This window comes from Sebastes umbrosus, chromosome 24 (assembly GCF_015220745.1).
Source record: "Sebastes umbrosus isolate fSebUmb1 chromosome 24, fSebUmb1.pri, whole genome shotgun sequence".
NCBI classification, from domain to species: Eukaryota; Metazoa; Chordata; class Actinopteri; order Perciformes; family Sebastidae; genus Sebastes; species Sebastes umbrosus.
Genome location: NC_051292.1, coordinates 14,356,629 through 14,381,137, shown reverse-complemented (window position 1 = coordinate 14,381,137; position 24,509 = coordinate 14,356,629). Strand labels below are relative to the sequence as shown.

Here is a 24,509-nt window from a genome sequence, read left to right as displayed (position 1 = left end):
ACAGACACAGAGATACAGGATGCCTGCAGAATGTAAATACATGAGCACAAACTCTCGCGATAGTTTTACACAAGACGGATCCTTTCTAGCCATAACCCTGAAACAGCTGAGCCAATCACAGTGGAGCATGAAAACAACGGCTCTACGAACAAAATCGAAGTCTCCAGGAACTCATATCATCGCTTGGATACTGCAGAGCGCAGGATGTGAACACACAGTACCACAGATCTGCAGCCAGATGGTGTGGGGTTTTTAAACAGTCAATTAGTGCAAAATGAATAATGGAGACAATAATAGTTTTGTTGAAGCTGTTTGTATAACCGCATCAATCCCACGCTTTTTTTCAGCGATAATTCTGCTGTATCTCTCCATAATTATAATGGTAACATCGTATTGTCATCGATGAGCAGCGTGATGTATTGAAAGAGTAAAACTTCCACGCATACTTAAAGTTACTCCAGGAACTTTGAACTGGTTCTGAAACAGTCTCAATATAATCCTGATGCCTAAAATGAGAGGTTTTCTAAAGGGAGTCTGGAAGCTGCAGATCTTTACGACACAAGGCGGTGGTGCTCATGGAAACAGTTGTTCACATGGGGCCGCCAAAATCAGACCCGAGATTTATTAAAATTGAGGCATTACAGTTGCTCTTGTTTAAACATAAAGAAATGTAAGAAAATATAAATAAATTAAATATATATAATGCTACAATATACCCACAATATATGTAAAGAAATATAAATAAGTGCTAAAATTAAAAATGAGAATATAATAAATATGAAATATGTACAAATATTTGACTTAAGGCAAGCAATATATATGAATAACCACAGTGCAAATAAGTAAATACAAAATGCTGAGAAGTGGGATCTATTAAATGTGTTAAATATAGATGCCAGAACGGTATAAATAAGAATATTTCTTGAATGTACAGTATTAATGACAGTATTGCACTGTTTGCAATATTAATTATTGTACAGTTAAGTCAGTCAAAAATCAACACAATAATGAAAGTTCCTTGTAGTAACTTTGAAAACACATGTCGAAAGAAGCCCACGATCTATGCGCCCCGATAGTCTGATGTCTCCCGAACAAACAGGTAGAATACCGAGTTCTAACCGACCTGTCTGATGTGTGTAGAGGTGCGTCTGTGCTTATTTTGTAACCAGCGTCTTTCCCTTTGTAACCCTCTCCCCGTCCACCTCTTCCATCTCCATCTCCATCTCCATCCTCCATCCTTCAGTCTTGTTCAGACAGGTGGCCAGCGCGACAGGTTTCTGTGACCAGCGTCGTCTGGGCCTCCTCCTCCACGACTCCATCCAGATCCCCCGGCAGCTCGGCGAGGTCGCTTCCTTCGGCGGATCCAACATCGAGCCTTCCGTCCGCAGCTGCTTCCAGTTTGTACGTGGCACGCACTCACCGACGCTCTAAGTGCTTTGTTTTGAGTCTGGAGTTCTAGGCAGTCCTAATGAATGTCCTCACTAATAATAGTAACAGTCGAATGCTGCAGTAGCCCCGCATGTCTATTTGCACTGATGCCTAAGGCCCTCCAGATGAAGGTCACATATTAGCAACAGCCCCACCGAGCGTCCGAGTGTTTGTTTACATCGGGCTAAATCGGGTTTATTTATAGAAAGCTACTGGATGGTTGCTAAGAGATTTGCAGAAAATAAAGGGCAAAACATGGATAAAGCAAGGATAATAAAAACAAGTGCGTGGCAGACTCCGGTAAACAGAGCCGGAGACGACCTGCACGGGATCAAACAAATGATCTCTGACAGATGCAGAGAGGTTGCGGGAATGAAAAACATGGACAAATCTCACAAACAAATGGGACAGAATGAACACCATATATATCCTATATAAATATATATATACCTGCACATGGGTATTTAAATGATCAAATGTGTGACAGCACAGCGAAGCAAAGTCTCCAGCTCTCTACACCAACATCCCCGGTTGAGCCTCAAAACAAGCAGCAAATCCAGCGTTCACATGATTTTTTTTTTTCCCCCAAAGGATTCCAGTAATTGCAGTCTGACGGGATTATCCCTAATCTCCAAGAGATGATCCAGCATTTTCATGTTTAAAGTCCCTACTTTGGACACCCAATTTAGCTTTTATTCCTCAAATGTGTTCTGAAAGTAAAACCATTGTCGTGTTCGGCAAAGGGAATGTTGTGGAAATTGACCATTTGCTAAGACCCTCCCCCCAAACAGCAACTGACCAATCGTAGCAACAACCGTTTAAAGGGATAGTTCGGATTTTTCCAAGTGGGGTTGTATGAGTTAGTTATTCATGGTCAGAGTGTTACCTACAGTATATGGCGGTCGGCACGCCCCCAGTTTGGAGAAACTAACAGGAGTACCGACACGGAGGCAGGGCAATGTACTTCTGTGGATGGGGGCAGCAGCAAAACCTTTTTTAGACACCTAAAATAATCATTAAGTGTGCGCTATAAATAAATATATAAAATATTTATCACCGCTTTACCTCTCTGTCAGACAGCTCTTTCCGACGGCTAACTGAAAGCCATTATCTAAGCTCTCTTCAAAGCCACCAGACTTCATTGACAAAAACAGTCATTTTACCACACAGAACACTGGAGTTGCTGGTCTACCGCTGCCTCGTTGTTTGTTTGAGTTATTGTGTGACTTTAAAGGGTTAGTCCGGATTCACTAAAGTCACACAATAACACTAAATAACCGATCGAGGCAGCGGTAGACCAGCAACTCCTGTGTTCGTTTACGTGGTTCTCACGGAACGGGGACGCTACAAACATACCGTGATCTCATAGAATATGTTTGTGATGACTGACAGAGCCACTGATAAAAAAACCTTGATATATGTGAGCTGTCAGCATCAAGTCTTCATGTTGTTGAGGCTGTAATAGTCTGGTTCCTTGATTGTTTTGACCTTGAAACAGCACAATCCTATTCAGTGGTATTAGATGGAATAAAAAAAAAAGTTTAAAAATCTGTTTAAACATACACAAGGTGTATAAATTATGTTCCGTATGCCCGTCTGTCACCGCCAATTCCAGTCATTATCACCAACAGAAGGCGTTTTATTTTGAACAAGCAGTCCTTAGGAAAATCTCACACATGCACACCCCCAGGCACGCACACCAGGTGGACTATCTCATCTCATCTAGCCCTAAAACTACTGGAGATAGCTTAGCTTCGTTCCAGCTGCTCCCTCTGAGAAGGAGCATGTGGGCGGGAGACAGAAAGAGGGAGATGTGTGGGGGGGTCAATTCTATGGGAACTCCAAAAAGACCCTGGAGTTCCCAGAGTCCCTGCTGATGGGAAAGTGATGGATGTGGTCTCTGGTTCTCTTTCAATTAGAGAGCTCAGTAGTTTCATAAACAGCTGCTCACTGTAGTTTTTAGCAAACAGGAGCAAATCATGCATTTGTTGGGGGACTATTTTCAGCGGTGGATTAATCCACAATGGGTGCTCTAGTGAGTTTCTCTAGCAGCAGGACAGTGTGTTAGTGGGATTGAGTCAAAATAAACTCCAGTGTGTGTGTGTGTGTGTTCATGGTGATGAAGGAACATGTCAGCCAGTGCAGCAGTGTGGCTCATTGATGTGTTTTTTGGACAACAATGGAGCGGTTGTAAGTGAAAGTCCTTGTAGCAGAGTCTTAGTCATCAAATGTGGCAGTTTTTTTTGACTGAACTGTTTATTTCACATCATGACATTCAAGGTCATTTTTTACCGCTTCACGACCAAAAAACATCAAGACACATGAAACATTTACTGGAGTTTTGATTCTCAACAAGAGGTGATTTTATCTCCTCGCAAGAAGATAAGAAGGGGGATAAAACATTTCCAAAAAAACTGCATTTTAATGATTCAGTCATGTTGAAAGAAACCGTGCTTACCGTATCTTCATCTTCTTCCCAGGCCAACAACAAACCCGAGCTGGAAGCCGCCATGTTCCTGGACTGGATGCGCCTGGAGCCTCAGTCCATGGTGTGGCTACCTGTCCTGCACCGCGTGGCCGCCGCCGAGACCGCCAAGCACCAGGCCAAGTGCAACATCTGCAAGGAGTGTCCCATCATAGGATTCAGGTTGGTAGAGCCGTCAATTTAGAGTACAAATGTGCCTTAAAGAGGACCTATTATGCGCTTTTTTTCCCCTTTCCTTTAGTGTGTTATATCGGTTTTTGTGCATGTAAAAGGTCTGCAAAGTTCACACTATTTCAAAGTGGTCAGATCTCGGTACTGTTCACACTACACAACATGTTGTCTTGTAATCAGGAGTCTTTAATTAGTTTTTAGCCGTTGTGGTTTTCACACTACATGACTGACAGGAGGTCGAATTCGCCGATGAAGTCGCCAAACTACGTTTTGTCACGAAAACACGCATGAGAAATACACGGTAAATGACGTGATACCATTGGCGAGACACATTGCTGATGTTGTTGTTGGCACACAGGTTTAAAAAAACATCCTGTTTCCACCAGTTTCCACACTCCTTTTACTATTTATTCCTCCGGGTGCAACAACAACTTTGCTCTGTGTTGCAAATGCAGCACTAACAGTAAGTTCCTATTGTCTCACGCTCTCATTGGCTCTAGTTCCACGTATTTAGCACGCTAGATATCTGGAATGTGTCTGTGAGGCATCGGCGAGCGTCGGCGACCCTCTCGGATCTGAGATCTGGGGCTTTTGTCGGGAAGCTTGAAAAGCTGAAAATCAGGTTTACAGTTGTGTAATGTGAACTAGGCATTAGTCCCGCCTTTTCTCCCGTAACGTGGTGATGTCACCAAGTAAGTCATTTGCATAATACCTGCTTAGAGACTAGTTTGGCTCGCCCTCAAACAAAGCTAGTTATAGCAGGAGCCGGAGCGGAGTCCAAAGAGTTATGTTCTAGTAGAAATCCAAAATAAAAGCGTGCACCTGGAAATAAGCATAATAGGTCCTCTTTAAAGATTTCACTGTTTTTGTCTCGGGCATGTAATCCACCTTTTGAGCAGCACATCTGAATGAGCAGAATTGGAGCCGTAGAACATTCATCTCATTACATACAGAGCAATAAAACACAAAATTGATTTCATTTTCAATTAGGTCTTGAATAAAAAGAATTCTGCTCTTCCGTGGTGCAGCACTGAACCTTTCTGTTCCCGTCGTCAGGAGGGTTGAACGTGATTAAACTGCACACTGAGAGCTTCTGGACTTTGTGAAATATTGTTTGAATATATCAATATTTAGTCTGCTGCATATACCGGCAGCCTATATATATATATATATATATATATATATGTTCCTTCAGATATCTTTGTTTCTCACCTTCCATCTTTTTCCAATAACTGTCTGAGGTTTTTTATTATAGAGATAATACAGAAGAGCTTTTCATTTTGAAGGGAGAGTGTCCCTGTAGTGTTCTTCTTTATTTAAAACAGAAGGGAGAAGAGAAGAAGGATTTTCATATTTCTTTTCATGTGTACACAGAAACAAATGAAAAAGAGATGGCTCCCCTGGTCGGCTCCACAAAGCTATTGTCTTTATCACGACACCCAGTGAGGTGTTTTAGAAGCAGCTATTTGAGACGAGAAGCTTCAGCATCTGTTCAAAGAAGCTGTATTGATAATTGCCAAATTGATGTTACCGGGGAGTTAGCTCTGTACGCAGGAAGCACTGATACCAACAGATCTGTCCTTAAGTGGCACGTAGTGTACGGGGGATAGAAGAGATATTTATCCTTTTTAGAGTTTTCTACAGAAGCCCTGAGAGGCAAGAGAGAAAAACAATTCTGGTGATTCATTTTCTAAGTCTTCTAAGTTTTATAATTTTTTCTTACTTACTTTTTTTCATCTGTAAAAACAGGTGAATTTTTCATTCAATTTTTCTAAGCTGCTTTTTGTCGTAATACTAATTTCAGCCACAAGAGGCTGAAGTGCACCACATTTAGAAGTGCATTCTAAATAGGACTAAAAACATTCATGTTTACTTCCAGGTGAGTTTTAATTCCTCCATGCGCTCTAAACACAAGGTACATATACCTTAATAAACCTATAAGTTATGTCAATTAAAGCTCACCTGAATGCTTTTAGTCCCATTAAAGACGTGGAGTAGTGGTGCACTTCAGCCTCTTGTGGCCCAAATGAGTATTACAACAACAAACATTTTTTTCACGTGTTCTTACGTTATAAACACAGGAGCGAAACCAATTTAGATCCGACTGCTGGGAAGCAGCGCGTCCCCTCGCGATAAAAAACGCCCCGGGGGACACGTACCATTAGGACGGGCAGCTAGCAGGGCTGGTCCTAGCTTTTTGGGGGTCCTATGCAAGATCTTGTTTTTTGACCAAATGCTACTTTTTTACACACAAAACATATTTTAATTTAACTTAAATGCATTATTAACATCAAAATCAAAACAAACATGCAAATTATAAATAATAAAACATTAAAATCACTTTTTTAAATAAAAAAAAAGAAAGTGTTGGATAAATTATAAATTTATGAACAAAAATAAACCACTATTTTAGTTTCGATTTATGTTGAATGTCACTTTGATAATGTAGAAAAACAAAGATTATAAATTTGGTATGGTCCGCATTCAGGTTGTATTTCGGGACGGTTCCGGGAGGACGGTAAAAAAAGTTAGTCGAGAGCCATGCTCTCGGGGGTTCCGTAATTTTCTCTCATGTACAAACTAAATGTGTGTGTCAGGGTTATTATTACCAGTAAAAACAAATTAGCCTCACACATATGATCAATTAGACTGCTCTGTCACCAGAGTTGAGATCCAGCTGTGAACCTTATTTGTCTCCTTAATCTAATTGAACAGCAGCAGCAGGGCAGTAAAACAGCCCACTTGTAGATATGAATGATTGATGCTCTGATTATAGTGACAGAACCGCAGTCGTATCTGTAACCTGGACCCTTTTTAAAATACTGGTGAAGCCCAGGAGGCATTCTGTCCAACCGGAGGTTGGGCCCCGTAAAGGGAGGTGTGTCTGCTCTATTGTTGGTGGGCCCCTTCATGACAAGAGCAGTGATAAATGTTAATGAAGACTCCCAGGGCCGGAGCATAAATATCTCATTTAGGAACTGGCCTGAAAGAATTTTAACTACTCCTACCCTGGAGAAAACAGAGCCATAAATCCCCCTCTTTTATTGATTCTCTCCCTTTCTTTTCTCTCTTTCCTCTGCTCTCTCTTTTCTTTTTCACTCTCCTTTTGTCTCCTTCCTTTTGCTTCCTTGACCTCCCTCCCTCGTCCTCTCTTCTCTCCACCAGATATCGGAGTCTGAAACATTTCAACTATGACATTTGCCAAAGCTGCTTCTTCTCTGGTCGCGTCGCCAAGGGACACAAGATGCAGTACCCCATGGTCGAGTACTGCACTCCGGTATGAATATATTTATACTCCTGTTCTGCAATGTGTAAATGAGGCCGGTGAAGATGGGAATTTTTTAAGGTTGCCAGACTTGTCGAATCATTTATCTTCCTGAAGTGGAAACAATCTGCACGCTGAGATCCGTGCAGTCTGTCCCAAAGTTCGTCTTGCCACAGTGAATGCATCTTGAGTGGAGAGTGTGGATGCTTTTCCTACCAGTATACGTTGTATTTCAGCCCCTGCACTTTAAGCGAGCCTAAGCCTTGGGACACACCAGGAACGTCAGGAGCACGTGGCGGCTGCGTGGCGTGGTGGCTGCGTGATACACGGGTCGGGCGTTCACACTAGCTGCATTTCAGCTGCGTGTCTGCAGCTGCTGCTGTCAGCCCTTTCTTTCTACATAGAGTTTGCCTTTTAATGGCCATTTCATTTCATTATAAATATCATTTATATCTATTTTAGACAGAGAAAGGTTAAGAAATGTTTGGTTATTTGTAAATAATAGTAATAATCTACAATTAAAACTCCGTACTATATTCATTCATGGAGCTCTCCAAGTCACTGCATGTTCTACAACACTGTCCATAGAAAAAAAAAACGCTTGAAGGCTTTAATTTTGAAATGAAAGCAGGAAGTGTTGATTTAAAAATAAGTCTTTATTTTTTTCATCTCCGTAACATACGGAGCATTTAGCAGCTAAAGAGCCAGAGGAGTCTGTAGAGACCAAGCTGCTGCACCAGGGAAGGGAATCCAATGTTTTGGGTCATAGATAATCTCTGACATAATACAGGAAGTCATAGAAACCCCTCTGAATTTTACAGCAGGGGCCACACAAGCAGCAGTGTAGCAGTAAAACCTGAAGTTGTATACACATTTTTCCTACCATCTAGAGGGTTAAAGTGTGATTTCTTTTAGCACGGGCCCAGGGGCTGAAATAAAGACGCTGAGAAGTCGTAAATCTATTCCCTCTCTCTTCTAACTGTAACGACACACTCAGACCTGACAACGAGGGCATTAACTTCACTCACTTGATGTGTGAATACAGGCAAAAGGGCTGGAAATAAATTAGTGGTGTGTGTGTGTGTGTGTTTTGCCCTCCCTCACTCCCATGGAGTGAACAAAGCCACCTTTGTGCTCCGTCTCTCTCTCCAGACTACATCAGGGGAGGATGTCAGGGACTTTGCCAAGGTGCTGAAGAACAAGTTCAGGACCAAGCGCTACTTCGCCAAACACCCACGCATGGGCTACCTGCCTGTCCAGACCATCCTGGAGGGGGACAACATGGAAACGTGAGTCTCTCACACACACACACACACACACACACACACACAAACACACACACAAGGACAGACAGGAAGAGAAACTAGGTTTAATTACACACCTGAATTAGACGACACACAACACCCACAAGTCTCAGATTGCATTGCGTTTCAACCCATGCATACACACACACAGTGACACCTGTGCACGCACACATGCATGCAAGAAATACACATATGGTCTATAAGGGATTAATGACTTTGAAGCTATGAGTGCCATGAGTGTTCATGCAACAACACACACACACCCTTTATGCACTCATTAAGGTTTGATACATCCCATCATATGTTTTATTATATCTGAAATCAACAATCAATACCTTATCAATATTGTTGCTGTGTTGTTTTGTGTGTGACCACGTGCACTGTGACTCCTATTTTATCACGCTGTGCTGTTTGTGTCAATCTGGTCTCCTGCTGCCCCTCCATGCTACAGCTCCCATCATGCCTTGCTGTGCTGTTGTCCTCCCACTTCCTGTGTCATCATCTCACGTTTTTTTGTCTTGCAGTCCTGTCACTCTGATCAACTTCTGGCCCGTAGACCATGCGTGAGTACCTGGCTGGCAAACACACACACACACACACACACACACACACACACACACACACTCAACCCCACCCATTTCACGCTCATTGTGTAGTTGCCATGTTGTTTGTAGCTGTGTTGGGTTAACATCTCACAGTTTGTCGCTGCTGCTTGACCCCACATCGCCCTGCAGACCTGCGATTCAGGATGAGTCACTCTTCTTTAAACGATCCGGACCAGGCAAAACTTCAAATTCCTTCCGTCTGTCCTTCCGTTCGTCCTTCCGTCCGTTCGCGTGTCACACTTTCGTTTCCGGAGTAGAACTCGAAAACGATTTAACATAAGAACTTCAAATTTGGTATCCCTGTTGTTCCACTGATAGATTCCACCTGTTACTTTCAGAAAGACACTTTGACATAATGCCCATTAGCAAATCACTCAGTATCAGCTCTGATCACGTGTTACTGTGTGTCATTATCGCAGCAGTCCATTTGGGAAATCAAGCAGTAGTTTATGTAAAGAATGGCATTTAATGACATTGACTTTTTGGAATTTGATTGACAGATAAAACTCAGATAGAGAACGATTATCTTCTGTCAGTTTATCACCCGGTTGGATACAGAAAGTTTTGTTGTCGGTGCAGGAGGTGAAAACAGGATTTACATTATTTCCATAAACGAGTCTTTGAATTAGTTTCTTATGCTGCTGCTGTTTCCCGCCACTGCTGCTGCTTGTTAAATGATAAATTACCATGCAGCTGCCAGTGTTGGAGTCTTATCTCCATTTGACCGGATCTAATTATCCTGTTCTGGTCTCCTTTTTAAAGAATAAAATGTATGCATCATTTTGGACCCGTGAAGACCTCTACACTAATTAGGACCCTATGATTTCCTCGGTGAGGACAACACGGACAGAATCGCGGAAATCTGATGATGAAAATGGAATTGGCAGTAATATAGCGCGGACTTTGCCAAAATGTGGATGCAATTCATGACAATCGGGGGGTTTCAGCTGCCACTCACACACACACACACACACAGGTACGCACACATTCATGTCGAAGATTATTAGAATTAGATTATTTTCCTCTCGCCAAGTTTTTGGAGCTTCTAGACAAAAAAGCCCCAGATCAGAGGCAAATTGGCGTTGGTTCAGCTCGCTGCTTAGAGACGTGAAGCCGAGAGGCTCGCCGATGCATCAAGTAGCAGGTAAATGTCTGACCTGTCGGGGAGCTACAGCCAATGAGAGGGCAAGACACGGGTTGAGGTGAGACCTGGTGGAGGGGTCACCTGTTAGTCATCCAAAAAGCTGAGGAATTTGACACTAACAGCTAAATTCAGACAATTTATTTTGCAAATTCCTTGATACTCATTACATTTTGAATATTTTCCTATGAGTTGTTGAAATTGGATTAATCCATCACATGATTAGACACTTTAACTGATGAAAAAATTTGGAAAAATTCAAATGGAAAACACAGAAAAGAACCTTAACCCTAAACGGAATCTGTATCCTAAAACAGATTTCATAGGGCCCTAACTAAGCATGAACTAAAACACAGGTGTCACATTATCGACGTGTCTGTGAGAAATCTTATCTGCCGGTGAAACAGGAGTGGCAAGCTGTTTCCAAGTCAGCGGCGACACATCACCCTCGGCAGTATACGTCACTTAGCGTCTGTATCTGGGAAGTCGTGTCTGCAAGTGGAACATGAGTGATATCAGGTTTATAAGAGCCATAAGCCTGTGAAACGGTAGCGGCATACCAATAACCACCGGTGGCGAATAATCTCCGAATCACGCATTAGAATCATAATAAAGAAGATGTACTAGAAGTGTTATATGTTTTTTGGATTATCCCGATCCTTAGTCATTCATTTGTAACTCGTCTGTTTGGCTCTTAACAGATAAAACTTCCAAAGCGTCAAGGTGCCCTTGTAAAAGGGACGTTTCCAGGATCTTAAAGAGTCAAACTCTTAATTTCTCAAGGACTAAAACACTGCAGGAAGAGTTGTTAGGCTCCTCAGAGACGCGCAGTTAATGATGTCAAAATACTGATCTTTCCCTCGGCAGACGAGGTGCGAGATCTCAGATCCGACGCTTTTGAAGCGAAGGTAAATGTATTCCGAGCCGGGGAGTGGAGAGGATACAAGCGGGGGAGCTTATTTACAGAGCATTTCACACCGCCGCCGCCACACATCTGTGCCTCATACTGTCACTCCCCTCACAGCTCTCCTGTGGATTCATGCGGCTTGTGCACGTGTGCATCGGCATTAATGAATCCCTCCTGGTTGGATTCATGAATCTCTTTTTTCTCTCTCTCTCTCTCTCTCTCTGTCGCAGGCCTGGATCGTCCCCTCAGCTCTCACATGATGACACGCACACTCGGATCGAGCACTACGCCAACCGGTAACACACTATCTGCATTCAGCAGCAGCTCCTCGCAGCGTAGACTCACGGCGTTGCGAACAGTATAACCTTCTCCCCGTGTTCCACTTTTGCATTCCCCGCCCGCTATCCTCGGCCTGTACGAGCGCCGCAGATAATGGCTCCTCCAGAGAGCTCTACCACGACACCAGAAACCTTTTGATTGATGCGATTTGGAATAATGAATTTGGAGAAAACAGTAAAAGCGCGGCACACTTCCTGCATTGGGATGTCTGTCTTTCGTTAACTCACAGGGGGGATCGGTCGCCCTAATTCCTCACTGAAGCAGTTCTGGGGGAACTTTCGGTCAACATTCTCATGTTCATTCCACTTAATAGATCTAAAAGCTGATCATTAAAGAGCTTTATGGTGTATTAAAGCTGTGAGTCACACCTTCGAGGTGTTTTTCACCTCAGAACAAGTCCGATTATTCTCATCTAGCGAAAGCTTCCCCACCCACTCAGGCATGACTTAACGCAATTGTTCGCAACCCAGTGAGTCTATTGTAGTCATTTAGTCTGAGTAATCTTATTAAATGCTAACACTTGACGATGTGGAACTACCTTTCAGGCATGTGTCATATACAGTCAGCCCAAAGATGATCATGTGGTTTTAATACAGAGGGACAATTTCTGTTTTATATCTTCCATTGAATGATGAGTTAAAGGTACAGGAAACTTAAAGGGATAGTCCAGGTGTTTTTGAAGTGTGGTTGTATGAGGTACTTATCCATAGTAGGTGTATTATTAACAATAGATCGAGAAACAGACAGGAGCCAATACCCGATCCCGAATTTTGGGCAGTATCGGACGCATTTCCCTCCCTTCATGAAGGTTCTAATGTTCACTATTTACTTAATGAAGGAAGGCACAGAAACACCTGAAGCCTCCAAAATGATGATAGAGTTGAATCAGCAGCTCTCTGAATGACTTAACGACGCCCAGGTGACAAAGAGCGTTCCCTGTTTGCGCAAAACCGTTTAAAAAAAAGCCAGCGTCTGAACCGGGAAATAAAGGTATAGAAAAAGATGAGGTAATGTAATTAAAGGAACAACATGGGAGCAATTAACAGCAACTGATGACATTTCTAAGAGCTGATGGCAAGACAACATCAGTGATGCATATTTAGTCACAAGTTTCCGGTACCTTTTAACAGCTAAAACATTTCAAATCAAGGTTCCAGATATTTCTATGGCTGTATATGTTAGTGCTTTGGAAGTAGCTTATGCACGATTGTTGATTTTTTTATTTATTTTTTTTATGATGGAGAATGGGATACCTTGACAAACTATGTCTTTTTATCGCCAGGCATTTGCCATTTGATGTAAAAGTCTCTATATTTCCTTAAAGGGATAGTTCAGATGTTTTTGAAGTGGGGTTGTATGAGGTACTTATATAGTCAGTGTATTGCCTACAGTAGATGACGGTCGGCACGCCTCAAGTTTGGAGAAACAGACAGGAGTTATAGTACAGGAGCAAAGTAATGTACTGCTGTGGACAAGGGCAGCAGTAAAATGTATTTTAGCCACTTTAAAAAAATCAATATCTGTTGAAGTGTGCACTATATTTAGAATATTTTCACCGCTTTACCTCGCCGTTAAGCCGTTATCTATGCTCTCTTCAAAGCTACCAGACCTCAAAAGACCCCGTGTCTTGCGCTCTCATTGGCTGTAGCTCCCTTGACAGGTCACACATTCAGTCTGCTAGGTGATGCATCGGCGAGCCTCTCGGCTTCACGTCTTTAAGCAGCGAGAACCGAGCTGACGCCAATTTGCGACTGATCTCGGGGCTTTTGTCAGGAAGCTCCAAAAACTGTTGGCGAGTGGAGCATTGAATTGTTATGCGCTTTGGCTAGGAAGAACTCCCTGTTTAGCGTTTAGAAACCTAGAGCAGAACCGGGCTCTGGTTGGGCGGTCATCTGCCGCGACCGGTCCGTGATTCCGCGATTCTGTCCGTGTTTTCCGCAAAATCATAGGACCCTAGTTTGTGTTATTTTGTGACTTAGATGACTCCGAACTAACCCTTTAAAAAGCCGAAGTCACACAATAACACAAACAAACTAACTGATCGAGGCACCGGTAGACCAGCGACTCCTGTGTTCTGCGAGGTAAAAATGACTGTTTTTGTCAATGGAGTCTGGTGGCTTTCGAAGACAGTATAGATAACGGCTTCAGTTCTCTGTCGGAAAGGGCTGTCTGACGCCGAGGTAAAGCGTTGATGACTGATTTGTGCTCCTGTCTGTTTCTCCAAACTCCACGGTAATACACGGACTATGGATACGTACCTCATACAACCCCACTTCAAAAAAATCCAAATGATCCCTTTAAACGTATCGTAACTGCAGGGGGGTTTTCACACGGAAGAAAAAGAGAACTTACATTCTAACTTTGAAATGCTGAATGTGCTACAACGATTCCTAATGATGACAAATAGTATGAGGCTGAAAACAAATGTCAAGATATCCCTTTGCACACAGTAGAAAGTGTTCACATGACAAAGTGATGCATTGACTTTTTGGTGAATAAGCAGTGAGAGTCCAGCATATGCATAATGCATCTGAGATGTTGCTCGTGCCATCCGGTGCGCCAGCATGTGCGCTCGAAAACCCCCTCCTCGATACTGGACTCAGAGGAGAGAAAAGCCATCAGTATTGTTGCGGTGCCACGCTGACTCAATCAGAGCTTATTCACCAAAATATTTCCGTGTTCCCGCAGTTTGCAGTGATCCTAACCGCTCCCAGAAAAACCCACCGCTGACGGACAAGAAGCAGTCAAATCAATCAATCTATGAGTCAATCAAGCGGTCGATCGATCGGTCGTTGAAACAGTCAGTCGGGCGCCGTTGGCGTTCCTCGGTGTGAGGTCTGAGCCACAGGCCGAGTGCTTGATCCCTGCCGCAGAGTGTTTGACACCACTCACTGTTGCCTCAGGCTAACACACACACACATATATAAATACACACCAGCACATGCTGACGGACGCACATGCTGAGTCACACTCCCCAGCTCTGTCGTGTCCAGATCTGGTGGATTCCAGATACCATCCAGCAGATTAAAGGAAGGTGGTAGGGGCGAAGAAGTAACATAATTAAGCCTCGAGTGAGCCGATGGCCCCCAAACCACGAGGTTATCTCTTGTTTCTGTAGCGCGCAGCAGCTTATGAGTACAAATACACCGGCCTGGGCAGATGCCAGTCTGTCACAGTCCATCTGCTTCAAACTGCTCACTGCCAAGCACCAAGCTTCTTTTTTTTTTGAGCGCTGATAAAGCCCCAAAAATCTCTTTTACTTTTCGGGCACACACTTCAACCACCAGGAAAAAGTGATCTAGCGGAGATAGCGGCGGAGCAATTTAAATCTTTGGCTCTTCGCTCACAGCTATTTTATCATGATAGAGCTGTTTGGAGGAGCGCAGCCGGGAGGGTTGTTTACAAGTCTTAATGGCCAGACTCTGGTTTCTGAAAAAAGATAATACCACTTCCTTTAATGGATCGGTTCAACAATATTACAACAGGCATATTTTTATCACTTTTTTTTTTTCTAGTGGTATGTAGCCGTGCGTATAGTTGTTTATATCCGCTGCCTCTACCTCAATACAATGGAGATGAATGGTTGTTGCTACTGTGAACAGCTTTCATGAGAACTACTTCGAAATAAGGGTTTTCCTGAAGGGCTGAGGTTCTACTCAGAACCCTTTTTTTTTAAGAAAGGGTTCTTCAAGGGTTCTTTGTAAGACTAAGGGTTCCATTAAGAACCCTTTTCATCCAGAGGACCCTTTTTGGAAGAAAGAGTTCTTCAAGGATTGTTGAAAGCACGGGTGGTAAAACATCCTCAGGAACTGTGACCCTCTAACAGCCTCATGAGGAACCCTGGGTGGGTTCTAGATGAAACCTTTAGAGTATAAAGGGTTCTCAGTAGAACTAGAGACCTCTGCGGATAATCCGGCTCCCGTTAAAAACCTCCTGAATGTCTGGATCTTAAGTTATCGGGGAGAAAAAAGCCGAGCAGACGTCGGCTCTGCTCACAGCCCCTCCGGAAAGTCCTTTGTCTGGCGAAACATTGTCAGAGAAAGTCAAACTGCTTTATTCCGTATAGAGACCTCTGTTGCCTCCTGAACGATGAACACTGAAGGAACCCTAACCGGCCAAAGCTGACCGCAATGGTGGTGAAGACAACAATTCCCATGATCCCACGCTACTTCATGCCATCCGTCTTTTCTTATTGTTTTGATCGAGAGACCCCCCTAGTGGCACAAAACCACACATTGCAGTTGAATGTTTTCCATCTGCACAAAACACAATCCTCTCAGTAAAAATATCTGCCTTCTGTTTTTGAGGTGGATTTTCCCTCTACACTCTGCTACTTGCTGCGACTGACTGACTGCTCTGTTTCTTCCCCCTCCGCAGGTTAGCGGAAATGGAGAATCGTAATGGCTCTTATCTGAATGACAGTATCTCACCCAATGAGAGCATGTGAGAACCGCTTTTTGTTTGCTTGCTTTTGTTTTTTGCCTCAACCCTCCTCACTCACTCACTGATTGGCTCGCCGCTGTGTGAACCGGCTCCGTCTTCTTTGTTTCCATTGGCTGGTTGTGAAACAAACAATAACATGAGGTTATATTGAGCACATGTTAATGTAATCACTGACTATGTTTATATATTAGGGATGCACCGATGGACTTTTTCACATCCGGTACCAATACCTGGGCTTTGGGCATCGGATACCAGTGTTTAATTAATAAGCTGTATGCTTCACTGTGTGGAAGTGACTGGGATCATTCTGTTATCGGTAACAACAACATCAGGCTGGACTTGAACATCGCTCTCCTAACTTTGTAAAAATAAAATAAAATACGTAGATATAAATTTACTGAATTGTTATTTATTATTATTATTAAAATAATAAATCGTACACCTGGAACTTGGTAAAATATTTTCAAAATTAACAGGAATTATTTAAATTAATTACAGTTCAAGTGTAAACTTTTTAATGCAGCAATAAATTGGTCAAAACTTAAATAGGAATTATATATATATTCCAGTATATAATGTATATAGTATATAAACGTACATATATGTGTATATATATACATATATTTATATAAATATATATATACACATATATGTATGTATGTATGTGTATATATATATACATATATGTGTGTATATGTCATATATATATATATATGTCAGTTACTATGTTAACATGTGCTCAATATAACCTCATGTTATTGTTTTATTTGTGTTTGCGTCATCATATCCCATACAAGTATCTATATACATCTCATATATAGTATTCATATTGTCCTCAGTGATCATATTTCCTCTGGGTGGTTATAATTGAGATATATGCAGCTTATAAACAAAAGTATTAGTGTTTATATAAACATGTGCCATATTCATGTAAGCATATTATGTTCGCAATCTATAAACACATCACTATGACGATGCATTTGCTTTCTCTGATTCCCCTTTTTGCAAAAATGTTTGTATTTACAAAGAAATGTGAAGTTTTGTACGGTACAGAGAGAGGAACAGAAAATGCGTATTTATTAGAGCTGGTCAAAATCTAAATCATCCAAATCACAATGAATGTCTTGGCTTTAAAGGTCCGGTTACACCAGAAAACGGCACAACAAGTTCACTCGGTTATTCAAAAGACATGTTTGAGATATCAGCAGTATTGTTCTCAGACAAAAGAGGTTGAATAAAAGCAGATGAAGCAACACGCTTAGAAGTCAAGACTGCTCGCCGGTCAAAGGACAATCAAGTGCAATAAACACACAGCAAACACACTCTTTTAAACCAGACTTGAGAGAGCAACACACTCCTCCGTCATAGTTTCAAGTCACCTTAAAGGGGATTTGTTGTTTTTCATCCAGTACATATCTTGCAGCTCTGTTAGTATTCACAATGGAAGATTGGCTGAGCTGAAAGCAGAGCGGTGAGAACGCAGCAGCATTACCTGGCCTAATTAAAATCCTTCCAAACACCGCAGGCCGCGCGCGTGATCTTTAAGAGGTGGCAGAGCGCGGTCGATCGAATCGCTCCGAATACCCAGCGCCGCAAAAACGAGTTCAGGACAAAATGTAGACGACAGCTCTGGCCCTCTCTCTGTCCACTGCTGTGTTTTAGATTCTTCTTCTGTGGTGCACTCTTGTTCCGCTTCTCTTTGCTGATTGTTTTTCTCCATTTTCTCTGTGTGTGTGCATGTGTTTGCTGTGTGTGTGTGTGTGTGTTTGCAGTGATGACGAGCACATGTTGATCCAGCACTACTGCCAGTCTCTGAACCAAGGCTCTCCTCTCAGCCAGCCCCGCAGCCCGGCCCAGATCCTCATCTCCATGGAGACGGAGGAGAAGGGAGAGCTGGAGAGGGTTCTCAACGACCTGGAGCAGGAGAACAGGTCAGTGAACGCACCGCACCCATCTCTCTGGGATTATCCTCTCTCGGCTGCATCTGGACTCTAACTTCCCCGCGGGGGGATCAGTAGAAGTTTATCTTCACCTGAAAGCAGCAGTAGGTGAGGTTGGAGCAAATATGATGAAGTTATTTTTATAAAACGGTCACTATATTCTGATAGTGGTGCATGAGCCAGGTAATCTGGGAAAAAAAATCACGTGCCTCCGTGTCCTCCGGTGTCCAATCAGGACTGCTAACAGTATACTATGATGATTAGTATGTAGTTTATACTGAATAGAATTAGAAACCTTGATACATATTACACATTGTGAGTTTCTTTTACTCAATAAACCAACAAAAAATTGTCCGACAATAACCTCAAAACACATCATCTATATCCATGATAAATATAAAAGATCTCCTGATAAGGGCAGCCAAGCACCAGTGTCCTCGTCTCTTCCTCCGATTTAATCAGTCCTAGAATACAAATGTCCTAAAACAGTACCCAATAAAGACTGAACATTTGACTCTCAGCCCTCACTTTGTTCATTCCAATTCCAACAAAACTAGAGGAAACAAACGGGGGATAACTGTGTTTACTGTTTTATATATAAATCCGGCACTGTGTCGCTGCAATGACCCAGCTCCGTAATCAATAAAACCAAAGTTCACCTTCTCTCCTAAGCAGTGGGCATTTGATATTTTTCACATTTCTATCCGAGTTAGCAGCGTATTAATCCCTCCGCTGCCCCTCGCTGCAGGAAGCTGCAGTCGGAGTACGACCGCCTGAAGAAGGCCCACGACAGGAAGGGCCTGTCCCCGCTGCCGTCGCCCCCGGAGATGCTCCCGGTGTCGCCGCAGAGCGCGCGCGACGCCGAGCTCATCGCCGAGGCCAAACTGCTGCGGCAGCACAAAGGCCGTCTTGAGGCCCGTATGCAGATACTGGAGGACCACAACAAACAGCTGGAGTCCCAACTGCACAGGCTGAGACAGCTGCTGGAGCAGGTACTCATTCACTCACTATGGCAGCCTCTTACATAGCCTTTACATATCTGACAAATATCTCTATATATATAAGGGATAATGTACAGCTAGCTGGTCAAATCGGCACAAGTTGGCGACAGATCCTCTCAGATATGAGCACAGAGAGGACCGAGATAAAAGCAAATCCTGTGAGTGTAAGTGAGTTTAGTAACACTGAGCTAAGCTGCTTCAGATCCCTCACCACACTCTGTACACAATTACGACCAAACTGCCTCTGCCTACTCAACATCTGCTGTGAAACATGCCCTTGAGCAAGGCAGTTAACCCTCACATGCCGCCGCTGCAGCAGCGGAGGACCCCGCTGGTGTCCCCGGATTAATAAAAGCGAGCCTCGGAGTCGATGTGAAGTTCCCACCAGCGAGCTCCGAGCTCAGACTGAAGCAGCTTCCTCCGCACTGTCTGACTGCCAGTAACAGCTGACATGGAGGATCAGGCCAACTCCTCGGTCCCACACACACACACTTCACTTCCCTTTTGACTCCTCTAATTAAGCTGTGCAGCATGACTGCCAATTTGCTGTGTATCTAATGTGTGTGTGCGTGTGTGTGTGTGTCAGACGGATTCCAAGGTGAACGGCACAGCACTGTCCTCTCCCTCCACCTCCTCCCAGCGCTCCGACTCCTCCCTCCCTCTGCTCCGCGTGGCAGCCAGCCAGACTACTGACACAATGGGTAAGAACACACTCTCACACACACACACACACACACACACACACACACACACACGTATATCCTTTAATTTGCATCCTTCCTTTTTAAAAGCACGGAGGATATAAATAGAGATGTGTGATCTCACAGCTTGTAGAGGCCATGCTGTTGGACGTTGTTCTACATCGGACTACAGTGCATTGTTTAAACGTGTGTGTATGTGTGTGTGTGTGTGTGTGTGTGTGTGTGTGTGACTGGGCGTTATTATTAAAATGGAAAATCTTCCAAATCTTTTTGTTTCAGGTGATGACGAGCTGTCCAGCCCTTCCCAAGATGCATCTGGGCTGGAGGAAGTGATGGAACAGCTCAATAATTCTTTTCCTCATAGCCAGGGTACGCAACACCGACACTAACATGTCATTCTCCGAGATAAAAGTGGTAAATTTACTAGACAAAACTCACAAATTTACGGGAAAAAAATGTAATATTCCACATCGCTTCAACTTGCAAGGTTAGATCAACTACACACCGCAGACACCACCGTTAAATACAGTGGTAACGATGTCCCAATTCAATACTATCACGATACTTGAATGCCGATTCGATATGTATTGTGATTTTTTAAGTATTGCGATTCGATATTACAATTTATTGCGATTTTTGTTAACTTTTTTAACACTAGACCATGGGGAAAAAGTTAAATCATACACTTCTAGGGTCTTTTAATTTGCAAAATATTTAAATTAATCCATTAATTTTTTTTTATTTTCATGTCCTGATGTCAAATACACCAGTCATTGTCAGAAATTATTTATAAAACAAATTTCAGCAACCCAGAAATCAAAGAATAAAGACATCTCCCTCACAAATTGGTGGTATTTTTAATTTATAAGGGACATGTAATGTTTTATACTTCTGGGGAATATAATCCAATCAATCTTATTTCCATAGATGTATTTTGTATATATAGTTCCCTTTGTTAACGCCTTATTTTGAAAACCGGACGTAGTCCCACGTGTCTACTTCCTCTAACTTCTCCAAGGTGGTCTCTAGCTCTCCCGTCAGCTCCGTTCTCTTTATACATCCATGGTCTACTGCTTTTCCTGTCAATGTGTGAAAGTGTTTCCATCCTTTACTGGATGTGTAGTGTTTACCACGCTGGAGTTAACATGTGAGGGTGCAGGTCGTATCCACGACGACCCTCCGCTTTTTTTTAATTTCTCGTCTCGGCTCGCAGCGGTTTGTTTTGGTTGAAGGATACGGAACAGATATGACGTCACGTTACTCAGACTACAAGAATCAAAGCGGCAACTTCCTTCTACCTCCACATAGACTCAAATGAAGCAAATATATCAAATCTTCACCTACCTTCTTTTCTCTCTATTACCAACACAAAGCTGATTGTTTTCTCCTCTTCCTTCCTTTCCTTTCTTCCTCTTCCTCTTTTTCTCCATGAGCCAGGAGGGAGAAGGGGACACCCATGACAGGTCAGTGGCTCAACTCTCTCTCTCTCTGTCCCCACCGTCTCACCTCATGTCCCCACCCTCTTCGGAGCATTCCCACTTATTTCAAGTACCATGATGATACCACTTTTGGCCGCCATGGTCATGAGTGATATTTAATAATTGGCTTAATGATTTTTTGCTGTTATAGCAGGTCAAACTGTGCACAAAAAGTGTAAAACCATCATGGTACAGTGATGCTGTGGGAAAAAAAATATATATATATCTGTCCTCCCTCCCTTTCCCTGTCTTTAATTTCCTTTCCCTTTTCTGTCCTCTTGTCACACTGCCGCTCTGTTCTGCACAGCAGGAAGTAGTGATGTGTGTGTACGTAGAACGTCTCTGTGTGTTTTTAGATTTTGGGATGAGCTGATTGTGTGAGCTGATTCACAATCCCAGTAGGATCGAACCACAATGTGATAGATTCCAACATAGATGTATAGATCATTAATGTTAGACACTAATGGTGTATTTGTTCCTGCAAACTTCCAGTGTCGTCTGAGTTGATCAGTGCTGTTTGTTGCATGTTTCTTTGTGCTTTAATTTGGCCCACTAGGGGTGCCATTGTAGCCTCATAACCACACTTTTCACTCCATTGATTTTCTACATTTGCTTAAAAAAAACCCGGGAGATGTGGGGCGGCGATTCATAGATCTGGAACCAAGCTGGTCCCATTGTGCATTTGAAGCAAAACCCCCTGCAAGAGGGAGTTTGCTTGACATTTTATGATCCAAATAGCATCACGGGGTTCTTATTCCAAGGCTGCAGGCACAAATCATTGCTGATTCCTCGGACACACTAAAAAAAGGAACCTTATGACAATCTGAATTTACAGATGAAATGGGATGGTAGTCACTCCATTGCCGCGTACCTGCTGCATGGATTGGATTATTATGTAAATATAAATTATGTACGGGGATGATATTTGGCATGGAGTGAACACAAACCAAAGATTTATTTTCATTTTTATCAACACACAAAAGATAGTAAAGTAACGCTAATGCACAGTCCTTGATAATGTTACGTTCGCATACTGTTTACTAAATGTCAAGAGTGCCAACACTTTGGTTTATGACCAAACACCTGTAGAACTAATGACATTCCCATCAGCCTCAGCTGTACTTTGTGTTTTGTGCTAATTAGCAAATGTTAGCATGCTAACACGCTGTACGGAAGCCCTGAGAGGCGAGCGAGAGAGAATTCTGCGCTGTGTCCCGAAATGATTCACTCGTTCACTAATCCCCACTCACTATCTATGCAGATGACTATATAGTGAGCTCATCAGTTACTCTGGTCATCTTCTCGGCACCGTTAATTACATCAGTGGTGTCGCACAATCAAAACGCCTGCTAGACCATCCATGATAAATACCGACATGTATTTTTGTTTGTGATAAATACATATGTTAGGTATTTTGTAGGGCTGTCAGTCGATTGAAATATTTAATCGCGTGATTGTCCATGATTTATCGTGATAAATCGCACATTTTTGATCTGTTCAAAATGAACCTTAAAGGGAGATTTGTCAAGTATTTAATACTCTTATCAACATGGGAGTGGACAAATATGCTGCTTTATGCTGCTTTATGTATACATTTATTATTGCAAATCAATTAACAACACAAAACAATGACAGATATTGTCCAGAAACCCTCACAGGTACTGCATTTAGCATAAAACAATATGCTCAAATCATAACATGGCAAACTGCAGCCCAACAGGCAAAAGTGTGTGAAGTGTGAATGCAATAGCTAGAAGTAAAAAACTAACATTGGGCTATAAACTAACTACACCACGGTCGCATGAGCGCGAGTATAAACACAACGAGGCTGTAAAGGCGGACGAGACGGCGTGATGGCGTTTAGTCTCATTTAGCCACTTTTAAAACACATAAAAGCTTAAAAATTCACACAAGTGGGGTATTTATTGGTGTATTTAATGTCGTAGAACAAGACGTTAAAATCTCTACAGCTTGTGTTAACCACAGACCTTATTTCAGGCATCTAAACTAAAAACTCATTCGAAAAGCCCGTTAACTTTGAGACAGGGGAACCAGAAGTGCTAAAATGCTAACTCATCTCCCGGTTTTAGGAATCATTCACGTAGCACTCTATATGGGGTATAATAATTATCTGTGAAACAGGTGTTCTTAAACAAATGAGAGAAAAAAACATTTAGATCACACTTAGAAATTATTTTTTTTTCTCACTGGCCTCTCAGGGCTTCCGTAGGATTGTCATTGCTTCACAGTGAGAGCTGCTAGCAGGGCTGTAGATGTCTTGTTATGTATTTAGCACAGATTAACCTTTCAATCTATCCCTGTTAGTGTGTTTTGTCTAAGCGTCTCCTTCCTCTCGCTCTCTCCAGGTCCCAGTATTGGCAGTTTGTTCCACATGGCCGACGATCTGGGCCGCGCCATGGAGTCACTAGTCAGCGTGATGACAGACGAGCAGAGCGCCGGACAGCACGAGGCCCTGCCCTTCTGATTCCCGACCTCCCTCTTCCTCTCCTCTTCCTCTCTTCTCCTCCCTACCTATCGCATGCTTTTCTAGTCAAAACAACTGGATTGGAAACACAGTTTACAAAGAGAATATATAACATCTATTTTTGTGAAGGATTGCGGTTCCAGCGACGACGCGTACAAAAACAAAAGAAAAAACATTATACCTTGTAGATTTCAGTAGTTTCTTAAAACGTCCTGAAGTTGTTTTATTATTAACAGAGGCTGGTTTTTAAACTTCTATGCAATTGTATAAAACAAGAGTAGGGTGGTTGGGGGCGGGGCAAAGAGAGCTGAGATACAAATAAGTGTGTTCAGTGTGGTCGAATATTTGCCATCTCTTTGTAATCGGGGAAACAGCTAAAGCATTTCAGACATTTGTATCAAAAAAAAAAAAAGAATGATTGTAATCATAAGGGTGCTTTCTAAGAGGAACATGTCTTTCTATAACAGCGTACACTACTGTCAAGGTAATGCAGGCATCCTGGATCTTTACAGTGCGTTGTCTGTGAGACTGTGTGTGTGTGTGAGTTTGTGTGTGCGTGTTTGTGTGGTGGTGCCTAATTTCCACATAACATTACAGCTTTTTTTGGGGGGGGGGTTTTGGATGACAAAACCTCGTTATATTTGAATTATTCATTCATTTATCCGTCCATCTATCCATCCATCAATCTGTTCATCTTCCCTAGGATTAACATCTCTATGGCAACAGTTTTTATCCCAGTGTTTGTACTGTGTGCATAAACAGATGCTGTGATAGGTCCGATGCAGAACGAAGACAAGTCAACAAGGTCATTTCAGA

General features: G+C 42.6%; 1 protein-coding gene and 1 long non-coding RNA gene across 13 annotated transcripts in view; one reads left to right on the top strand and one right to left on the bottom strand.

The window, feature by feature from the left end:
- Positions 1-24,279, top strand: part of dmd (dystrophin) — a 309,740-nt gene extending 285,461 nt beyond the window's left edge. For 11 of the 12 annotated variants that reach the window (XM_037762036.1, XM_037762033.1, XM_037762037.1 and 8 more), the window contains 12 exons: positions 1,244-1,401; positions 3,909-4,075; positions 7,250-7,361; positions 8,502-8,638; positions 9,178-9,216; positions 11,537-11,602; positions 16,023-16,088; positions 17,861-18,019; positions 18,777-19,020; positions 19,616-19,730; positions 20,010-20,099; positions 23,575-24,279. In XM_037762036.1, coding sequence (XP_037617964.1) covers positions 1,244-1,401; positions 3,909-4,075; positions 7,250-7,361; positions 8,502-8,638; positions 9,178-9,216; positions 11,537-11,602; positions 16,023-16,088; positions 17,861-18,019; positions 18,777-19,020; positions 19,616-19,730; positions 20,010-20,099; positions 23,575-23,693 — 1,472 coding nt within the window. In that variant the 3' untranslated portion in view covers positions 23,694-24,279. The remainder of the gene's footprint in view (positions 1-1,243; positions 1,402-3,908; positions 4,076-7,249; positions 7,362-8,501; positions 8,639-9,177; positions 9,217-11,536; positions 11,603-16,022; positions 16,089-17,860; positions 18,020-18,776; positions 19,021-19,615; positions 19,731-20,009; positions 20,100-23,574) is intronic. The other variant, XM_037762039.1, reaches the window with a different exon arrangement.
- Positions 10-24,509, bottom strand: LOC119483682. Its single transcript, XR_005205775.1, has 3 exons — positions 24,496-24,509; positions 13,676-13,682; positions 10-97 (listed from the first exon to the last, which is right to left on the bottom strand). It is a non-coding gene; the product is annotated as an uncharacterized LOC119483682 (long non-coding RNA).